Source organism: Tupaia chinensis, unplaced genomic scaffold (genome assembly GCF_000334495.1).
Source record: "Tupaia chinensis unplaced genomic scaffold, TupChi_1.0 Scaffold000366_1, whole genome shotgun sequence".
Taxonomy (NCBI): Eukaryota; Metazoa; Chordata; class Mammalia; order Scandentia; family Tupaiidae; genus Tupaia; species Tupaia belangeri.
This window is the reverse complement of record NW_006159863.1, coordinates 2,688,983-2,707,711: the sequence shown is the minus strand read 5'-3', so window position 1 is coordinate 2,707,711 and position 18,729 is coordinate 2,688,983. Positions and strand designations below refer to the sequence as shown.

At 41.7% G+C, this 18,729-nt stretch overlaps 1 protein-coding gene across 4 annotated transcripts in view; it reads left to right on the top strand.

The window, feature by feature from the left end:
* Positions 1-18,729, top strand: part of BNIP3L (BCL2 interacting protein 3 like) — a 31,668-nt gene that overhangs the window by 7,109 nt on the left and 5,830 nt on the right. Inside the window, exons 1-6 of one of the 4 annotated variants that reach the window (XM_027773734.1) lie at positions 3,053-3,204; positions 4,282-4,465; positions 4,588-4,620; positions 10,692-10,764; positions 18,178-18,284; positions 18,411-18,560. In XM_027773734.1, coding sequence (XP_027629535.1) covers positions 4,302-4,465; positions 4,588-4,620; positions 10,692-10,764; positions 18,178-18,284; positions 18,411-18,560 — 527 coding nt within the window. In that variant the 5' untranslated portion in view covers positions 3,053-3,204; positions 4,282-4,301. Of the gene's footprint in view, positions 1-3,052; positions 3,205-4,281; positions 4,466-4,587; positions 4,621-10,691; positions 10,765-18,158; positions 18,285-18,410; positions 18,561-18,729 lie in introns of those variants that run through there. The other 3 variants (XM_027773733.1, XM_014589645.2, XM_027773735.1) reach the window with 3 other exon arrangements.

Sequence of the window (18,729 nt, the reverse complement as noted above, 5' to 3'; positions counted from 1 at the left end):
AAAAAAAAAAAAAGAAAAAAGAAAAAAGAAGCTAGGCGTGCTTGCCGATATGCCCAAAGTCCTGAGAGAAGGGAGGAGAGGGACTGCTATGTGGTCATCCCCCAGGGGCTAACTTCTTACATTCCCTCTCTTTTTCTCCCTCTTTCTGGCAGGCGCACATGCCATATAGCAAAAAACAAAAACAAACAAACAAACAAATGCTTTTAGAAGTTGTTTTTTTCAATAGAGTTCATGTGCTCTCCAGACACAAAGTGAGAGGGAAAGTGAGAAATCACCCTCCAGGGGGGATGGCCATGCCTTAGTTCCTTCTCCTCTTGAGATTTTGGACACACACACACACACACACACGATGCCTGGTGTGATTTTCAAGCTACCAGGTCTAGGACTCCGGCTGCTGTCAGTCATGTGGGAGTCTAGCACCTTAACCACTATGCCACTGACTGGTCCTGATTTTAAAATTATACAGAATATAATTATACTACAGACCTTTCTTATTTTCTGTGTGCTTTTCTTTATTTAATCCTCCTAATAGCTTTATGATGTGGGTACAATTTTCAGATGAAAAAACTAGAACAGAGATTAAGTACTCTGACCAGGTTTTAACAGCTAACACGTTATAGAATTGGGGGTCTGACTTCAGTCTCTGCCTCCTCCCCCTTTTACTTTTTTCTAGAGGGAGACAGAAAGCTCTCCCATTCGGGGGATAGTCACTTCATAATCCCTTCTTCATCTCTGGCTCCTTTCAGGATTTTGAGTACACACGCACCATGCAGGGTCTGGGACCCAAACCAAGCAGTTGGCCATGTGAGATTCATCTGCCTCAGTCACATGCTACGGGGTGGCCCCTCTGCTCCTCACCACTGTGTGGACACGTGCCTAATAGCAGTGGTCGGCCTGGAGTGGAAATGCGCCGGTCATGCTGCCGGGCGTGGAGGCTGTGCCAGAGTCCACTTACTAAGCTCCTCTCTGTACTTCTCAGATTCCTAAAACATGCTAGGTTATGAGTGCTTATGTACTTCGAACGCAGAAAATAGAGCTCAGATACTGGTTTGGAAGTCCCTCAAAAAAGGGAGGGACCGTATTGTTAACAGTGAGGGCTATCTTGTCACAGTCTTCCTTTTTGATCAAATTTTTAAAAATAATTATTTATTTAGTTTTATTTATGTATTATTCTTCAGTTTGATGAGAGAGAGAGAGAAAGCAAGCCTCCAGGTCCAGGACTCGAACCACAGTCGGTCATGTGGGAGTTCAGTGCCTTAACCAGCACAGTGCCTGCCGACCCTGCTCAGATTCCTCAAGTGAGCATTAAATTTTAGGAATAAGTGGCTTCCACAGAGGCCCATCTGAAACTCCTGGTTCCTTAGTTCTGGTTCTGCCAAAGCAGTCCTGGCTTTGGTTCACTTTTGCTGATTTTACACATTGGCCTCTGTAGAAGAACTGGTCCCATGGCTTAGTAATAAGTTCGAATGGGCCAGCAGGTGACATGAGCCCACATGGCTGACACTATGGTTCGCATCCCAGATCTAGTGGCTTGAAAATCATGCTGAGTACATGTGCACGTATGCCTAAAATCCCGCAAGGAGAATGGAGAAGGGATTGCAGTATAGACATCCTCCCTGAGGAGTGATTTTTCTTTTTCCCTATCTTTGTCTCTCTCTAGAGAGTGCATGCACCGATGGCAAAAATTAAAAATAAAAGAAGAAAAAGTTTGAAAATCCTAGAAACAGTGGGAGTACGAAGAAACCATTTGTTTTGAATGTGCTATGTTCTCTCCTCCAATCCCCAGTTAAAATATTTTACAGTGTTCTAAGTTTAGGGATGCTTTTTGTGTATTTCTGATATGCTCAAGAGGCACCCCACACATTTAAGGAAATGATTTTCAGTGTTAAACCCGTCATAGCTTTGCTAGTTGTATTCGATAGTGCTTCTGAGTTCTCCAGCCTATGTCCGTTTTCGTGCGTGTAGAAGCAGGCAGTGGAGACGTACAGAGGTGCTGTTTGGCAGTACAGGCCTAAGGACTTAGCAGTGATTGTGAGACTGTGAGCCGCTGGGGCTGCCTGAGATGAAAAGCAAAAGGGAACTTTATTTAGCAAACCCTGTTCCAAACACTTTACAGCATGAATTCGTTACCTGGTGTGTAACTGAGCACCTGTAGTTTTCTAGGCACTCGCCTTGCTCTGTGTAATCCTCACAGCAGCCCTGCGAGGTGGGCTCTGCCTCGACTGCTATCTCTGTTTTACAGTGGAGGAAACTGGAGCCAGGTCATGTGGATAGAGAGTGAGTCCCATCTCCAGCCTGGTCCTTGTTTTCATTTACTAATGAAACTCCCCATTTATCTCTAGAACTTGCTCTTTGATTTTTACTATACAATTTTTTAAGTAAAAAAAAAAAAAATTTTTTTTTCCAGTTCATCAGAGAGAGGCAAAGAGAGAAAGAGGGAAAATGGGAAAGCAAGCCTCCAGGTCTGGGATTCGAACTGCAATTGGCCATCTAGGAGTCCAGAGCATTAGCCACCATGCCACCTGCTGGCCACATGAAACTTGCTCTTAATGATTCCGCTGGGAGTTTAGTGAGGTGACCCTACTTACCTGCTTGGTTACGTTTTCTCAAACAAAATTTATCGCAAGGAATGGAAATTATGAACAAAATATACCACTATCTTTTTTCATTGTGAAATTGGCTTATTGGTCAATTACCCATTTTTTTTTTTAAATACATGATAGAATGCAGACACATGAAAGAAGGAGGGAGGAAGAGTGGGACAAGCACCTTCCGTTACACCATGGTTCCCTACCTCCAGCCCTCCAGTCTGTCTGCTCCTGGGAACTGGCGTGGGTGCCAGCATGTTTCAGTCCCACCAGGCTGGGATCGAACCACAATGACCATGTGGGACCCGGCTTCTCTTGACTGCTATTACTGCTGCGCCATGGAGCTGGCCCTATTAGCAACATTTATTAACATGAAGGCACCTTGATGTGTTTAGCAAGTTCATGGGGCCAGTAAATATTTTCAAGATCTGTGCAGATCCTAGCGTCACTTCCCCTTTCTCTGTAGCTCCACCCTCATCTACTATTGGCCCGAGAAACTTTCTGTGTTTGCCTAGAGCTGATGCGTAGCTGTTTACCCCCCAGATCAGCGGAGCTTAATGAAAACCCTAAAAAGTAAGAGCGTGTGGGACAGAAGAGAGAGAGCCTACTTCACAAGGTATGTTTAGTGCATACACAAAGGAGAAAGATTAGAAACACGGAGATGCACGGGAAAGGAAGAAACTGGTCTGTGAGATGGAGCCAAGGCTTTTTTGCGAATTTTTAGCATTATCATCCGATTGAGTTGAGAACTAGCTGCGTTAATTTTAGGCTTCAGATTTGTATACATCTTGAAAATTTTGTGATTAGATTTAGGTTCCCTCTGTGGGAACTTTTCAGTTGTTGGTGCTAATTAGGAATTCATTGTTAGCTTCTTTTGATGACCTTTATGAAGTTTCTAAGTGATTTGCTTGCTATTTCATTTGTGAAGCAGATACAGCTGAATAGCTCAGGTAGACTATGGAAAAACTATGTCTGAGGGGCCAGCCGGTGCATGGTGGTTAAGGTGGCTGGATCCCACATGACCAGCCTTGTGGTTCCAGTCCTGGACCTGGCAGCTTGAAAAACATGCTGTACACATATGCATGCATGCGTTCCCCAAATCCTGAGAGGAGGATGGAGGAGGAGGGATTGAGGCTTGGCCATCCTCCTGTGGGGATAATTTCTCACCTCCCCTGTCTCTCTCCCTCTCTGTGTCTCTCTCTGACAAGTGCATACACTCTATCACAAAACTTAGAAAAAGAAAGGAAAAATTACATGTGCGTATACATGTGTGATGACACGTCCCATATATGCCCAAAATTTGTACGTATATGTGTAAAATACTAAAAGGTAAGTAGATTGTGAGTAGCAAAGAAACTATTTAGTTTTGGAAAAGCAACCTCAAGAGTTTTCAGTAGTGTTGATCTTGTGTAAATTACGCTTTAACCAGAGAGAATAATTAGCGGAAAGATGCATTCTCTAAGGTCTTAGAGTTCTAGCTGCTTCTCAGTGGTTGATTGCATGAGCTCCTTCAGGAACACAACAATGCAGGCTTTTTAGGCTTCATTGGCTTCTCGCTTATTTTCTTCAGCGTACATCCACATTTTGCTTGAGGCGAATCAAATTCTTATCTGAACTCCCCATGTTCACATCAGCGTGCACAGGGGACAGACTGCAGTTCTGCCGTGGTTAACTTATCTGACTCGTCCAACAGGTTCCTGGGTGGAGCTCCCCATGAACAGCAGCAATGGGAATGATAACGGCAATGGGAAAAACGGGGGGCTGGAGCACGTACCGTCGTCATCCTCCATCCACAATGGAGACATGGAGAAGATCCTTCTGGATGCGCAGCACGAGTCAGGGCAGAGCAGTTCAAGAGGCAGTTCCCACTGTGACAGGTGAGCGAGGTCTGCGTTTTGTCTAATTCAGGGAACAGACGAGTTAAAGGCTAATTATCTTTAGAAACGTTTTATTTCCTTACATCTCCACTTAACAAAATATGTCTCACAATCTGTTGCAGCACGCGTGTTTCCGTCAGACAACTGATTGACAGGTACTGGAGTGCCCACTGTTTTTCCTCAGATTGTCACTTTTCTTAATCCGTATTGTAGTGTTTTTAGATGTTTATCAGTTTAAAATTTAGTGATGTAAATGTTAATTTATAGAGTTAAGCTTTCTTCCATTTTCCTTTGAGTCCCTGTTTCACAGGTCACATTCTCCCTTGAATGACAATTACCTCTGTTTCTGTCTGTCTGTCCTTCTAGACTGAGGCTTCAAAAGGCAGGGGTCATATTTCGTTTTCTCATACTCTTTGCAGTAATGGCGCTGGCACATAGCAGACACTCAGTGAATGTTGGACTCACAGGAACTTCAGATCGACTCAGGTCATAGCTGGACTTGCACAGTGAAAGCAGTAAGCAAGGTCTGACAAGACAGAGCCTTTTGAAGGCGATTTTGTTTCCTCAGAGGAAGTTTTATTTCAGACCCCATTTTTCTATATTTGGCTCAGAGAAACTAATTCCACTGATTAGGGAGCTGCTTATGGTGACAGAGTAAGGATACAGAGAGATGCTTGAGCAGAAAGAAACCAAGTCATTAATTTATTTCTCAGCATAAGCTTTTTCACTCCAGAGATATTACATGGCTTTTAAAAATTCTAGTACACTGACAGCCAGCCGCAGTGTTAGCTATGGGGTACTGAATAATCTTCTGGTTAATGAATACTTAACTAGTATTAACTGGGCAGAAAACGCATACGCATAGCGAAGAGATTAGGGAAACCTTTCTAAATGTAAGGAGTGATTCTCTTTGGTGATATAATTATGGTTATTATCCTTAACATTTTCGTGTTTTGTAAAAAAAAAAAACTGTGTGTATAACACACATTACTTACAGAAATAAATTTTAAAAAGGAGAAATCAGTTACATCATGCTGAGACTTCGTGCATGACTTATGATCCACTCACACTACCAAGAAAACTAGAACATAGGTGTGCGGTCCAGCACGCTGCACACAGCTGCCACCCCGGTCACCTCTGACTTGTCCTTGTTCTTGTCACTAGCAGAACCAGAGGAGATGGCTCTTTTCTTTCTTTCTTTTTCTTACTTTTTTTTGGTAGAGAGATTTTTGCGACAGGGCGTGTGTGCTCGCCAGAGAGACAGAAAGCAGGAAATCACTCCCTGGGGGGATGGCCATGCCGCAGTCCTTTCTCCTCCATTCTCTTCTCTGGAGTTTGGGCACTTAAAATCCACACGCCTGGCATGAGTTTCAAGCCGCCAGGTCTGGGACTCGAACCGCAGTCAACTATGTGGGAGTCCAGCGATGCAACCATTATGCCATCTGCTGATCCTGAGATGGCTCTTTTATGAGCAGTTTTCCATTGATTCCAGTACAACGTGATCACTCTTTCAGAATGGAGATGCATCTGGTATTTGTCCTGTGGGACTCGCTGACGGATTTCCAGAGTTCTGCTGTGGGTACCAGTGTGTCCATTTACCTGTCGCTGTCGTTGAGCAGAGGGAACAAGTTACCTACTTACCTGTCTGGCCACCTTACTTCATTTGTGGTTGCATTTATAATGTGATCAAATAAAAATTCGCCATCCCATCTTGTGGTTAAGCTAGGTTTCTGAACATGTGAAAAGAGGTGTGGCAAATGGTTTTGAACATTTTTCTGTTCCTCATTTTACATTTCTCAGGCTCTGGGCTACCGGTCATCTTTCAGAGGAGGCCTAGAACTCTAGCTCAGCAGTGCTCTCCTGGGAATTCGAACTAACACACAGTCATTTAAAGGTCTTTAAAATTCATGTCATTTAAATTGCCATACATCTCTACATTTGAAGTTGTTGGAAAGTGTTTCTCATAAGTGGAAAAGTTTTAGGATTGTTGGATATTAGTCCCGGAGCTTCTGCATATTGGGCCATCAAAACAGTCATGATGCATTTTTGCATAGAAAAATATGTTATGGGGACCAGCAGATGGCATAATGGTAACATCACTGGACTCCCATGTAGTTGACCATGGTTCAAGTCCCAGACCCTGTGGGTTAAAATCACACCAAGGCATATGTGTATGCATGCCCAAGATCCCAAGAGGAGAATGGAAGAGAAGGGATTGTGGTGTGGCCATCCTCCCTGGGGGGTGATTTCTCACTTTTTGTTTTTCTGTCTTTCTGGCAAGTGCATGTGTCCTATAGCAAAAACCTCTTAAAAAAAAAAAGAGAGAGAGAGAGAGAGAGAAATATATCATGACTTTTCCAACAACCCAGCATTTTCAATTTAGAAGTGTTTAGATGCATATATTTTTATCACTCCATTGCTGCTGGAAGGCTAGCCCTTGTATTTTTTATGTTTTACCCTTTTGTGGGGGGTTTCAGCAATGACTGTACACAGATTTACCCAGAAGCCTTTAAAAATACCAGTACACAGACACCATCCCTAGAGCATCTTATTTGGTTGTTAGGGGAAGAGTAGAAATATCCAAAGAAATTTTTTTAAAGAATTATTTTATTTAACTTTCTTTCTTTCTTTTTAATTTGACCAGAGAGAAACAGAATGAAAGAGGGGGACCAGCAGATGGCATAATGGTAACATCACTGGACTCCCATGTAGTTGACCATGGTTCAAGTCCCAGACCCTGTGGGTTAAAATCACACCAAGGCATATGTGTATGCATGCCCAAGATCCCAAGAGGAGAATGGAAGAGAAGGGATTGTGGTGTGGCCATCCTCCCTGGGGGGTGATTTCTCACTTTTTGTTTTTCTGTCTTTCTGGCAAGTGCATGTGTCCTATAGCAAAAACCTCTTAAAAAAAAAAAGAGAGAGAGAGAGAGAGAGAAATATATCATGACTTTTCCAACAACCCAGCATTTTCAATTTAGAAGTGTTTAGATGCATATATTTTTATCACTCCATTGCTGCTGGAAGGCTAGCCCTTGTATTTTTTATGTTTTACCCTTTTGTGGGGGGTTTCAGCAATGACTGTACACAGATTTACCCAGAAGCCTTTAAAAATACCAGTACACAGACACCATCCCTAGAGCATCTTATTTGGTTGTTAGGGGAAGAGTAGAAATATCCAAAGAAATTTTTTTAAAGAATTATTTTATTTAACTTTCTTTCTTTCTTTTTAATTTGACCAGAGAGAAACAGAATGCAAGAGAAAGTGTGTGTGTGTGTGTGTGTGTGTGTGTGTGCGTGTGTGTGTGTGAGAGAGAGAGAGAGAGAGAAAGCAAGCCACCAGGTCCAGGACTTGAACTGTGGTCAGCCATGTGAGAGTCTAGCACCCTCAACCACCATGCCTCCTGCTGGCCCCAAACTATTCAAATATTTTAAAAGCTCCTTAGTTGATCCTAATACATGAACCGAGGTTGGAGCTTTAAAGCATTCCACATTGTTAGGGGTAGTAAACAGTTTATCGGGGGAAGTCGAGTGTCATAAGCGAAACGGTTGCCAGTGGTGAAGAGTATAGTAGAGCAGTGCTTCTGGCAGAGTCAACCTGTCACTCTGCCTTAGCCTGGTCATCTGGATATCTGGCTGTGAACCCAGCAGTCTTAGGGGCATGAAGTAAACGGAGGACATCCGGAGTGTCTCATTCTGGTTGCTTTGTCTGCAACAGCCTGACATTTCCAGTTCAACACCCAAGTTTTCTAAGTACATGTGATGTGTTTTTGGTATAGAACCAGCTTTTCTCTTTTTCTGTTCATGTTCAAGAACGTCCAGTGTCAGTATAATGAAACTCTGAGGTCCAGACTCATAAATTTCTGGTGATCTTACTTAGGTTTAAGTCAGTCTCACCACCATCTATGTGTATTAACATTGTACACATGCTTTTGGGAACATTAATAGTTGATAGCTATTTCTTTGAGTTAAACTCTATTTTTCATCTATATTTAATGTTGGATTTTGGGTGGGAAGTTTGTAGTGAAAGTCAGTGACTCGCTGTGGTTACACAGGACCCATTGATGAAGCTAAGATAAGAACTTAGCACATTGTGTTCAGCTGTTGGATCAAGTACAGTTTGGGATCATGTGTTTTTAAGAATTTATCTGTAACTTTCTGTAGTTCTGAGAATATATTTTGTACTATCATAAAGGTTTGATATTCAGATAGGAGCTTATATAATTCTCAGTGATGTTAATATTTCTGAAGTAAGTAGAAGAGTGGTTCTGACTTTAGTCTCAATACCCCTTTACACTCTTACAGATTATTAGGAACTCCATAGAACTTTGATATGTAAGTTATATATTTTGGTATTTACTATCTTAGACATTAAAACTGGGACCAGTCTAGGGGCTGGTGATTAAGGCAGCTGGATCCACAGAACCAGCAGTTGGCATAATGGCTTTGTCGCTGGACTCCCATGTAGTCGACCGTGGTTCGAGTCCCGGACCCAGCGGCTTAAACTCACGCCAGGTGCGTATGCGAGTGTGCCTAAGATCCTGAGTGGAGAATGGAGGAGAAGGGATTGTGACATGGCCATCCCCCCGGGGGGTGATTTCTTGCTCTCTCTCTCTCTCTCTCTCTCTCTCTCTGTCTTTCTGGTGAGCGAACACGTGCCCTCTGGCAAATTTAACAAAAACTAAAAATAAAAACAATTTTAAAAAGGAAATTAAAAGTAAGCATTCAAGGAGCCAGCAGGTGGCATGGTGGTTAAAGACGCTGAATTCTCACATGGCCTACCTCAATTTGAGTGCCGGACCTGGCAGCTTGTTTTCTCATTTTCCCTTTCTTTCTCTCTCTTTCTCTGGTCAAATTAAAAAACAATGATGACAAATGGAATTAAATTAATAATTCTTTAAAAAGAAAAAGCGTTTAAATATTATAGTAAACTATTGCATTTTTAACATAACTCTTTAAATAACTGTTTCCTATAACCAAAAAAATTTGTAAGACTATTTGGCATTACTTTATATCTTTGCCAGTCTCTTCACCATCTGGCTTAATAGAAGCAGCCAGGTTCTTACCTACTTCAGCATTTGGTCTGCTGCGATGCCACATACCGTGTAGCCTTTGGAAAACTTCTCTATATATTCACGAGAGGATGAGAATGAAAAAGGCAAATGCATCCTAATAGTGTTATGAGAGCAATTAGAATGTTGAAGACCCTTTGAAACAGTCTTTTAGAACTGTTTTTCTTGTTTCAAGAACTGCTGGTTGTGAATTATTTAATAATGAAAGAAATTTGAGAAAAAGAAGCCCAAACTAGGTTTCTGAATTTGAAGATCATTTTATCCTTCTGGAAAAATGAATAAAGTGTGACAGTTTTTAGGTAATATTTCCTTAGCAAACTTATCATTGTGAAGGAAATCACCATGACTGAAAAAGTCAGCATCTTGGTCATAAGTGTAGTCTGTTTTGGAGCCACCAGGTGGCTTAGTGATTAAGGCAGCTGGACTCCCACACGGCTGACGGCGGTTCCAGTCCCAGACCTGGCACCTTCCATTCTCACTTTTCCTCTCTCTGTCTCTCTCTGGTCAACTTTGAAAAATAAAATAATAACAATGAATACAATTAAATAAAATAATTCTTTTTTTTTTAAAAGAGTGCTCTATTTCATTTAGCCACTTATGCAGTTTTCTGTGTGAGATTATACTTCCTAGTTTACTGCTTTTTGAAAGCCATATTGCTGTAACTTAATTTTTTAATTTCCATAGAGGCCAAATCATTTGTCAGAATAAGAATAAAACTAATGGTGAGGCCCAGCCATGGTGGTGCAGTATTAATGCCTCAATCCATGATGCTGAAGCCACATGGAAGCCACATAGCAGGGACTCTGGCTGGCTGGGAAAGCTGTGGAGAGGATTGCAATCTGAGACCTTGTTGATGGTGCTCGTCTTTTTCCTCTCAGCTGTCTCTCTTTTAAAAAAAAAAAAGTAATAGTTTTATTCATTTATTTCTTCCATGAGAGACAGGCTCCCCCCTTGTTCTACTTGTGGTTCCAGCCAGCCCAGATCATGGGCATGTGCCTCTGGGAGCTCCCAGGAGGCAAACCCAGAACCTTTTCCATGAGATCTAGTTGTGTTATTGCTGTGCCATTACCTGGCCCCTTTTTTGACTCTCTTTCATGAAAGCAATAAGTAAACTTAAAAACAAACAACTAATGGCTGAATTCTTTCTTTTTTTAGCCCTTCCCCACAGGAAGATGGGCAGATCATGTTTGATGTGGAAATGCACACCAGCAGGGACCACAGCTCTCAGGTGTGTGTGTGTGTGTGTATTTGTTATCTGATGTAATATAAGTAATTAGGAAAGGTGCAACTTTCTTAAGTAATTGTTTTGCTAAAATACATAAAGAGGGCCACTAGGTGATGTGGTTAAGGTGCTGGATCCTGTATGGCCGACTCTGTTTCAAGTCCCAGACCTGGTGACCTAAAAAGCATGCCAGATGTGTGCCCGCGTGGCCAAAATTCTGAGAGAATAAGGGAGAAGAGACTGTGGAGTGGCCATCCTTGCCAGGGGCAGTCACTTCTTTCCCTCTCTGTCTCTAGCAAGTGCACGTGCCCCATGACAAAAAACTAAAATGTGTGTGTGTGCGTGTGTATATACATATACACATACACATGAATAAGAAGACTTTTAAGGGTAGTTAGAAGCTGTTTTATTATTGAATTCCTGGTTTGGGGGATTTATTAGGGATGACATGTTTCTTGTTGGACTCCTTTACAGCTGAGGATAATCACCCTAAAAGAACGTAAAATTCCTGTCTGTGAGATATCATTCTGGTAGTCCAGGCTTGTTTCTTTAGTTTACAAGTAGAAAAACTGAGACAGATGTCTTGTGTAAGGTCATCTTTTTTTTTTTTTTTTTTTTGAGAGGTTTTTGCTATAGAGTGCATGCACTCACTAGAGAGACAGAAAACGAGAAATCACCCCCCAGGGGCGATGGCCACGCCACAATCCCTTCTCCTCCATTCTCCTCTCAGGATCCAGGGCATGCATGCACACGTGCCTGGCGTGAGTTTAAGCCACCGGGTCCAGGACTCAAACCACAGTTGACTATGTGGAAGTCCAGCGACGTAGCTATTAGGCTAACTGCTGGACCCTAAGGTCATCTTTTTTAAAATCACAAAATAAATGAAAACAAAGATATCATTAGAATCGGGTGTGAAAACTTTATCTGCATCTGAAATCAGAACAATGACTTCTTTGGTGGATTTTTTAAAACTAGAGCTAGGGACCAGCAGATGGTTGTAATGGTTATGTTGCTGGACTCCCATATGAGTCCCAGACCTGGCAGCTTAAACTCACACCCGGCACAGATGCATGTGTGCCAGGATCCTAGGAGGAGAATGGAGGAGAAGCGATTGTGGATGACCATCCCCCCAGAGGGTGATATCTCGCTTTCTCTCTGATGAGCACACATGTCCTATAAGCAAAAAAAAAAAAAAAAAAAAAAGCTAGAGATAAAATTAAATCAAAATTATGTAGGTTTCCTTACCTTAAAGAATGTAAATAAAGGAGGCTAGCAGGTGGCATGGTAGGTAAAGCACTGGATCCCACATGAACAACTGTGTGGTTCAAGTCCCAGATCCAGTGGCTCGAAAGGTACTCTGGGCATGTGTGCATGCCCAAAATCCCTAGAGAAAAATGGATTGGGGCATGTCCATCCCCTGGGAAAGTTACTTCTCAGTTTCCCTCTGTCTTTCTAGCAAGCACACGTGCTCTATGGCAAAAATATTTTAAAAATAAAATAAATAGGAGCCAACAGGTGGCATGGTAGTTGGGGCACTAGACTCCCACATGGCTGACTGCGGTTCAAGTCCCAGGCCCAGTGACTTGCTTGCTCTCTCTGTCTCTCTCTCTCTCTTGTAAGTGTACATGGCCTATAACAAATTTTAAAAAACAATAATGATTAATTAAATTAATTCTTTTAAAAATAAATAAATAAAATAAAAAGTAGGAGTTACCTGAAATGTAGGTATATTTAGTATTAAAGTCTTAAGAATGTTTATATTATTTAACTTAAAATATAGTAAGTATATAATTATTGCTAATTATATAGTTATTGCTAATGGTTGAGAATATTCATAGCCAGCCCTTATCCGCATTGATGTGTCATGTCACCTGAAAGTGTCATTAGAGCATAATGCTTCAGGACAGGAGCCGTGGCCATCTTCTCTGGTGTTAAGTAAGGTCCTAGAGTGAGTTTGAACAAATCCTTGTTTCGTGAGGTTCTCGCTGTACAGCGGCCTGGGCCCCTGTGCACCAGAAATATTTTGCATGTTATCTGGGATCCACCCACTGCTCTTTCTATTTCAGAAGGTTGCACGATTTTGCCATGCTTTAAATATGGCCTATTTTTGCTATTTTCTGAAATCTAGAGAAATCTGTGGATTGAAAACAAATTTATTTTATGATCTGCTTATATTGGCAAGGCTCTTGTATAGTAAGATGATCTGACTAGAGTTGCTGAATTGCTGGCTTGCGTATGTCCGTCTGGCCATGGGCGTTAACCTATCATGTGGGGAAAGTGTATGAAGTGTGCATGGCAAAAGTGCAGAAAGGAATCCAGCAGAGAAATGAAATTAATTCTATGCTGCAGTCTTTTCTTTTTTTTTTTCAAAGATTTATTTTATTTCATTTTATTCATTCATTCATTTTTAATTTGACCAGAGAGACAGAGAGGGAAAGTGAGAAAGCAAGCTACCAGGTCTGGGACTTGAACTGTGGTCAGCCATGTGGGAGCGTCCAGCACCTTAACCACCACGCCACCTGCTGTTCCCTATGCTGTAGTCTTTTCTGAGGAAGATGTCTTCAAACCATATTTTGTGGAGACAGGTTGAAAGACCAGGTTAGCATTTTCCAAAATGTGATCTGAGCAATGTTCACTCAATACGAAGTGCCATGGTATAGTTCAGAGTTAAATAAGCACACTATAATACAGCCTACTGGTCCAACAGGGCAGCTAAGGTTAGGCACTGTGAAGAGAGCGCCAGATCCCACATGACCAACCAGGGCTCAGGTCCTAGCCTCATCAGCTCAAAGAGCATCACATACATGCCCAGGATCCTGATGGGCATGACCAGGCTCCATTGGGGGTTTCTCTCTCTCTCTTGCATATATCTTTTTCTGTCTCTCTTGTATATACATGTGCCCTCTGGCATAAAAAAAACAAAAAGAAAAGAATGGAGTCCTGCCAGTGGCCCAAACACTGCACCACCTGGTGGCCCCTCAAGTTACATTTATAAGATCACAAAGCAAGCGTGAGAGAGCCAGGACTGAAGCCGATCTTTCAAAGTTTGCATCCTGGTTCCTTCTAAAATAAGTCAACGGATGAGATGGAGTCAGAGGCACACTTACAAGGTCATGAGAATGAACTAAAAGTTGGCTGGAGACTTATGGTATGGAGAAGCCAAAGGAATACATTTAGGAAAAAGAACCAGACAAGCTGGTAGTGTGGTGATTAAGGTGCTGGATCCCACATAGCTGACTCCACAGTTCGAGTCCTGGACCCAGCAATTTGAAAAACATGCTGTGTGTGTGTGTAAGTGTACGTGCATGTATGTGTGTATGCATGCATGCATGTGTATGTGCATGTGTATGTGTGTGTGTTTGTATGTGTGTACATGTGTATGTGTGTGTGCCCAAAATTCCAAGAGGAGAATAGTGAAGGGATTGCAGCATGGCCGTTTCCCTATGGGGGGTGATTTCTCATTTTCCTTCTCTCTCCGTTTCTGCCTCTTTCTAGCAAACACACACGTCTTACGGCAAAAATTTTAAAGGAGGAAAAAGATCAAATTGTTCTTTGAGGTTGATGGTTCTCAGGGGCTTCAGTTTTATAGCAGAAAATGAACTATAGATGTCACTTGAAGATTTTTTTTTTGAGAGAGACTTTTTGCTATAGGGTGCATGTGCTCGCCAGAGAGACAGAAAGCAAGAAATCACTCCCTTGGGGGCGGAGGTGGCCATGCCACAATCCCTTCTCCTCTCAGAATTTTCAGCATCCACACACACACACATGCCCCACATGAATTTTTAAGCTGCCGCATCTCCTACTTGAACCGTGGTTGGCTACATGGGAGTCCAGCGATATAACCATCACACCATCTGCTGGTCCCTCTTGAAGACATTTTTACATACTGTTTCTGAAACCCAAGAGGCTAGACTGTTGGGCTTCATTGGAAGGTGACCCAAACTGAAAATATCCTTACTCCCTCTTGAATAACTGGCTCATCTGTACGTTGATCTGAACATGCGTTTAATATCTGTGTTTAGAGACCTGAGAGAACTTGAGGTGGCCCAAGAAGGAAAGCTTAAGTGATTACACGTGAAAATAGTCTAAAATGATCAATCTTCTTGATGTAGGTGTAGAGAGAGGGTCATTGGTTCAACTAAAGCTCTTACAGTCATTCAGTTACATTATTACCATCTTCTGGAATTCCAAGAACTGGAAAGCAATCTAAAATCCAAAAGTGATAAATTTAAGATCATTAAAAGGAAACACAGTAGTCAATGAGGGGAGTTTAGGACTCCGGTTCTTAAAGTACGCATTAGAATACATTTATCATAGGGCCAGCATGTGGCACGGTGGTTAAAGCCCTGGACTCTCACATGGCCAACTATGGTTCGTGTCTTGGACCTGGCTGCTTGAGAGTCATGCTGGGCACACGTGCATGCATGCTCAAAATCCCAGGAAGAGAGTGGAAGAGAAGGCATTGTGGTGCAGTCATCCCCTGTGGTAGTGATTTTGGTCTCGCTCACCCACCCACCCCAACAAGCACATGTGCCCTATGGCAAGAACCTTAAACCAAAAAAAAAGGATAAACTTACCCAGTTTTTTTTTTTTTTTTAAATACTAATCCTAATATAACTTTGTTTCATCCAACTGAAAAAATGACATCATCTTAGAAAACAACTTTAGAATATATTCATTTTGTTTTATAAAGTATGAAATAATAACTTGTAACAAAATGTAAACCTAAATCTTTGAGCGGTTTTAAAGAAACATGTGAGGCCAAAATAGGAAACTGTCAACTGAAGTGACCTAGAGCATGCTGAGTATAGTCAGACACTGAGTTCACACAAACTGGTCTGGAAGTAAATTCTAACGACTTATTGTGTTTGATTTAGGATGATTTCAGTGTTTCTCCAAAGAGCCAACTCATGATTCTGAGTAATCTCAATACCCAATGGAAAGAGCTTAATCCTAAATGCTACATTGTGTCGTTCAGTGGGATTTGCCAAGTTCAGCAGAACGAGATAAGGGTGGTACCAGCAAGGGGGACAGATATCCACGGGGGTTTTACCCTGGTTTCCATAGTAAGAAAGGGACCATCTGTATGTAGAGACTCTCTGAAACTCCTTTCCTGGGGAAGCTCTTTTTTCTTTTCTTTTTTTTTTTTTTTTTTTTTTGAGAGGTTTTCACTATAGGGCACGTGCGCTCGCCAGAAGGACAGAAAGAGACAAAGAGACAGAAAGCGAGAAATCACCCCCCAGCGGGGGATGGCCATGCCGCAATCCCTTCTCCTCCATTCTCCTCTTGGGATCTTAGGCACACATGCACACGCGCCCAGTGTGAGTTTAAGCCGCCGGGTCCGGGACGTGAACTGTGGTCAACTACGTGGGAGTCCAGCAACATAGCCATTACGCTAACTGCTGGTCCCCCTGGGGAAGCTCTTTTACAGGGAGTTAGACCTGTCAAAGGAAGATCGTGGGGCTATGTCAGGCTGTGTATTTCTTTCTCTTTTTTTTTTTCCCCCCATAAGGTGCTTGTGTTTGCTGTAGAGAAACAGAGAGAGAGAGAGAAAGGGAAAGTGAGACATCGCTCCCCCAGTGATGTGATCTTCAAGTCGCTGGGTCTGGGGCTCAGACCGCGGAGTTGGCTATGTGGAATCCAGCTGCCTTAACCTCTGTGCCACCTGCTGGCCCTGCATTTCTTAACTACTTACATAAAGAATGAAACTTGTGGTGAAAGAGTGAATCCAACTCAAAATAAAAAGTCAGAATGAAGGGCTGGCAGTGGCGTGGTGCAGAAGGCACTGGACTCGCACACAGCGACCGCGGTATGTGTGCCGGACCTGGTGGCTTACCTTCTCACTCTCCCTCTCTCGGTGTCTCTCTGGTCAAACTAAACTAAATGAATAAATAAATAAATGATTCTTTTAAAAAAAGTGAAAATGGTTCCTAGCTTTGAGACCCTTCTGTTTGTGATCACAGCATCACATTCCTTTAAAATGAATAAATAATACCATGTTCTTTTTAGGAAATTACCGTTCCTGTGGGTTCTATTAAAAGAGAAGCTACTGGAAATTTTAATTGTTCTTGGCCTAAATCTTGGTCTGAAACTTTAGGCCAAGGATTTCTTTTTTATTTATAGATGTGAAATTCTGACTTGATTTAAAATAAATTATTCTAAAAAACTTTTTATTTATATTGTTTTAGAGCTTTAAAAAGTATTTGGATAGGAATCTATCTAAAAAGTATAGTTTTCCAGAGAGTGAAATGTAATGTTTATTAAAGTGGGGACCCTAGAGACAGTATGCATGCCTTTGAATACTGGCCAAGCTACTTATTAGTTTGAAAATCTAGACAAGTTACTTTTAATATATGTGTCAGTTTCCTCATCTTTAAAATGAGATCTTAATAGTTACTATTTTTGTATGTAAAGTGTTTAGAACCATGTTCATTTCTTTGTTCAATAAATACTATTATTTTCTCATTATATCTCCCAGTTACTTTTGTTTTACTTCTTATCACTTATTTTTGTTAGTGTGTCTTTTTTGATATGTTCCCTTTTTTTTTTTTTTGAGAGGTTTTTGCTATAGTGCACGTGCGCTCGCCAGAAAGACAGAGAGAGACAGGGAGACAGAAAGCGAGAAATCACCTCCATGGGGGATGGCCACACCACAGTCCCTTCTCCTCCATTCTTCTCTTGGGATCTTGGACACAGCACGTACACACTCCTGGCATGAGTTTAAGCAACTGGGCCCAGGACTCGAACCACGGTCGACTACATGGGAGTCCAGCGACGTAGCCATTACACCAACTGCTGGGCTCTCCCTTTTTTTAAAATTATAAAAATGTTAAAATACATACAAAGGTAAAGAGAATAGTGTAGTATACTTCTATGGGTACCCAGATTCAGTAGTTAGAAACAGATTTTTAGTATTTCAGTTAGTGTTTTATCTCAAAATACAATTTTTTCATGTTTTATGTTTGGATATAACAAGGGAGCTCACTCAGATTATTTTTCTTTTTTAAAATTTATTTATTTATTTTATACATTCTTTAAAAAACGAACAAACAAACAAAAAACCTTTATTTTAATTTGACCAGAGAGGGACAGAGTGAGAAAGAGAGAGAGAAGGAAAGTGAGAAAGCAAGCTATCAGGTGCAGGACTCGAACTGCAGTCAGCCATGTGGGAGTCCAGCGCCCCTAACCACCGTGCCACGTGCCAGCCCCACTCAGGCTCTTTTTAAGATGTTTGAATACTCTAATCTGAGATCATTTTCTCGGCCCTTTTAGAAAAGCAGCATGTTTCTTACATCGACATTACTGGCACAACTTTAGGAGTTTAGTTTGTTTTCTTTCCAAATTTGTCTTTGTATTGGGAGAAATTTGGTCTTCCTTCCTTTTTCTTTTTTTTTTTAAAGCTCGAATTCTTCTTTACAGTCAGAAGAAGAAGTTGTAGAAGGAGAGAAAGAAGCTGTTGAAGCTTTAAAGAAAAGTTCAGACTGGGTATCGGATTGGTCCAGTAGACCGGAAAACATTCCACCCAAGTAAGTTCTCATCTGTTCTTTTCAGTAGGCACAGTCGATCTCGTTCACATTCTCATATGCAGTAGGCCCGGGAACCTCCACAATATTGTAGCAAATGCGTTTCTGACACCTGGCTTTCTTTCTCAGGGAGTTCCACTTCAGGCACCCTAAACGCTCTGTGTCTTTAAGCATGAGGAAAAGTGGAGCCATGAAGAAAGGGGGTATTTTCTCTGCAGAATTTCTGAAAGTGTTCATTCCATCCCTCTTCCTTTCTCACGTTTTGGCTTTGGGGCTAGGGTAAGTACTGGTAAATTCCAAAAGTTTCTCCATTTTATCCTTACATTTTATTTTCAGATATATGAAGTGTTTGTGAAAACAGTTTGTATTATTTTGCTTTTTTTGGGGGGTGGGGGGTGGGGGAGAGGTTTTTGCTATAGGGTGTGTGTACTCGCCAGAAAGAGAGAGA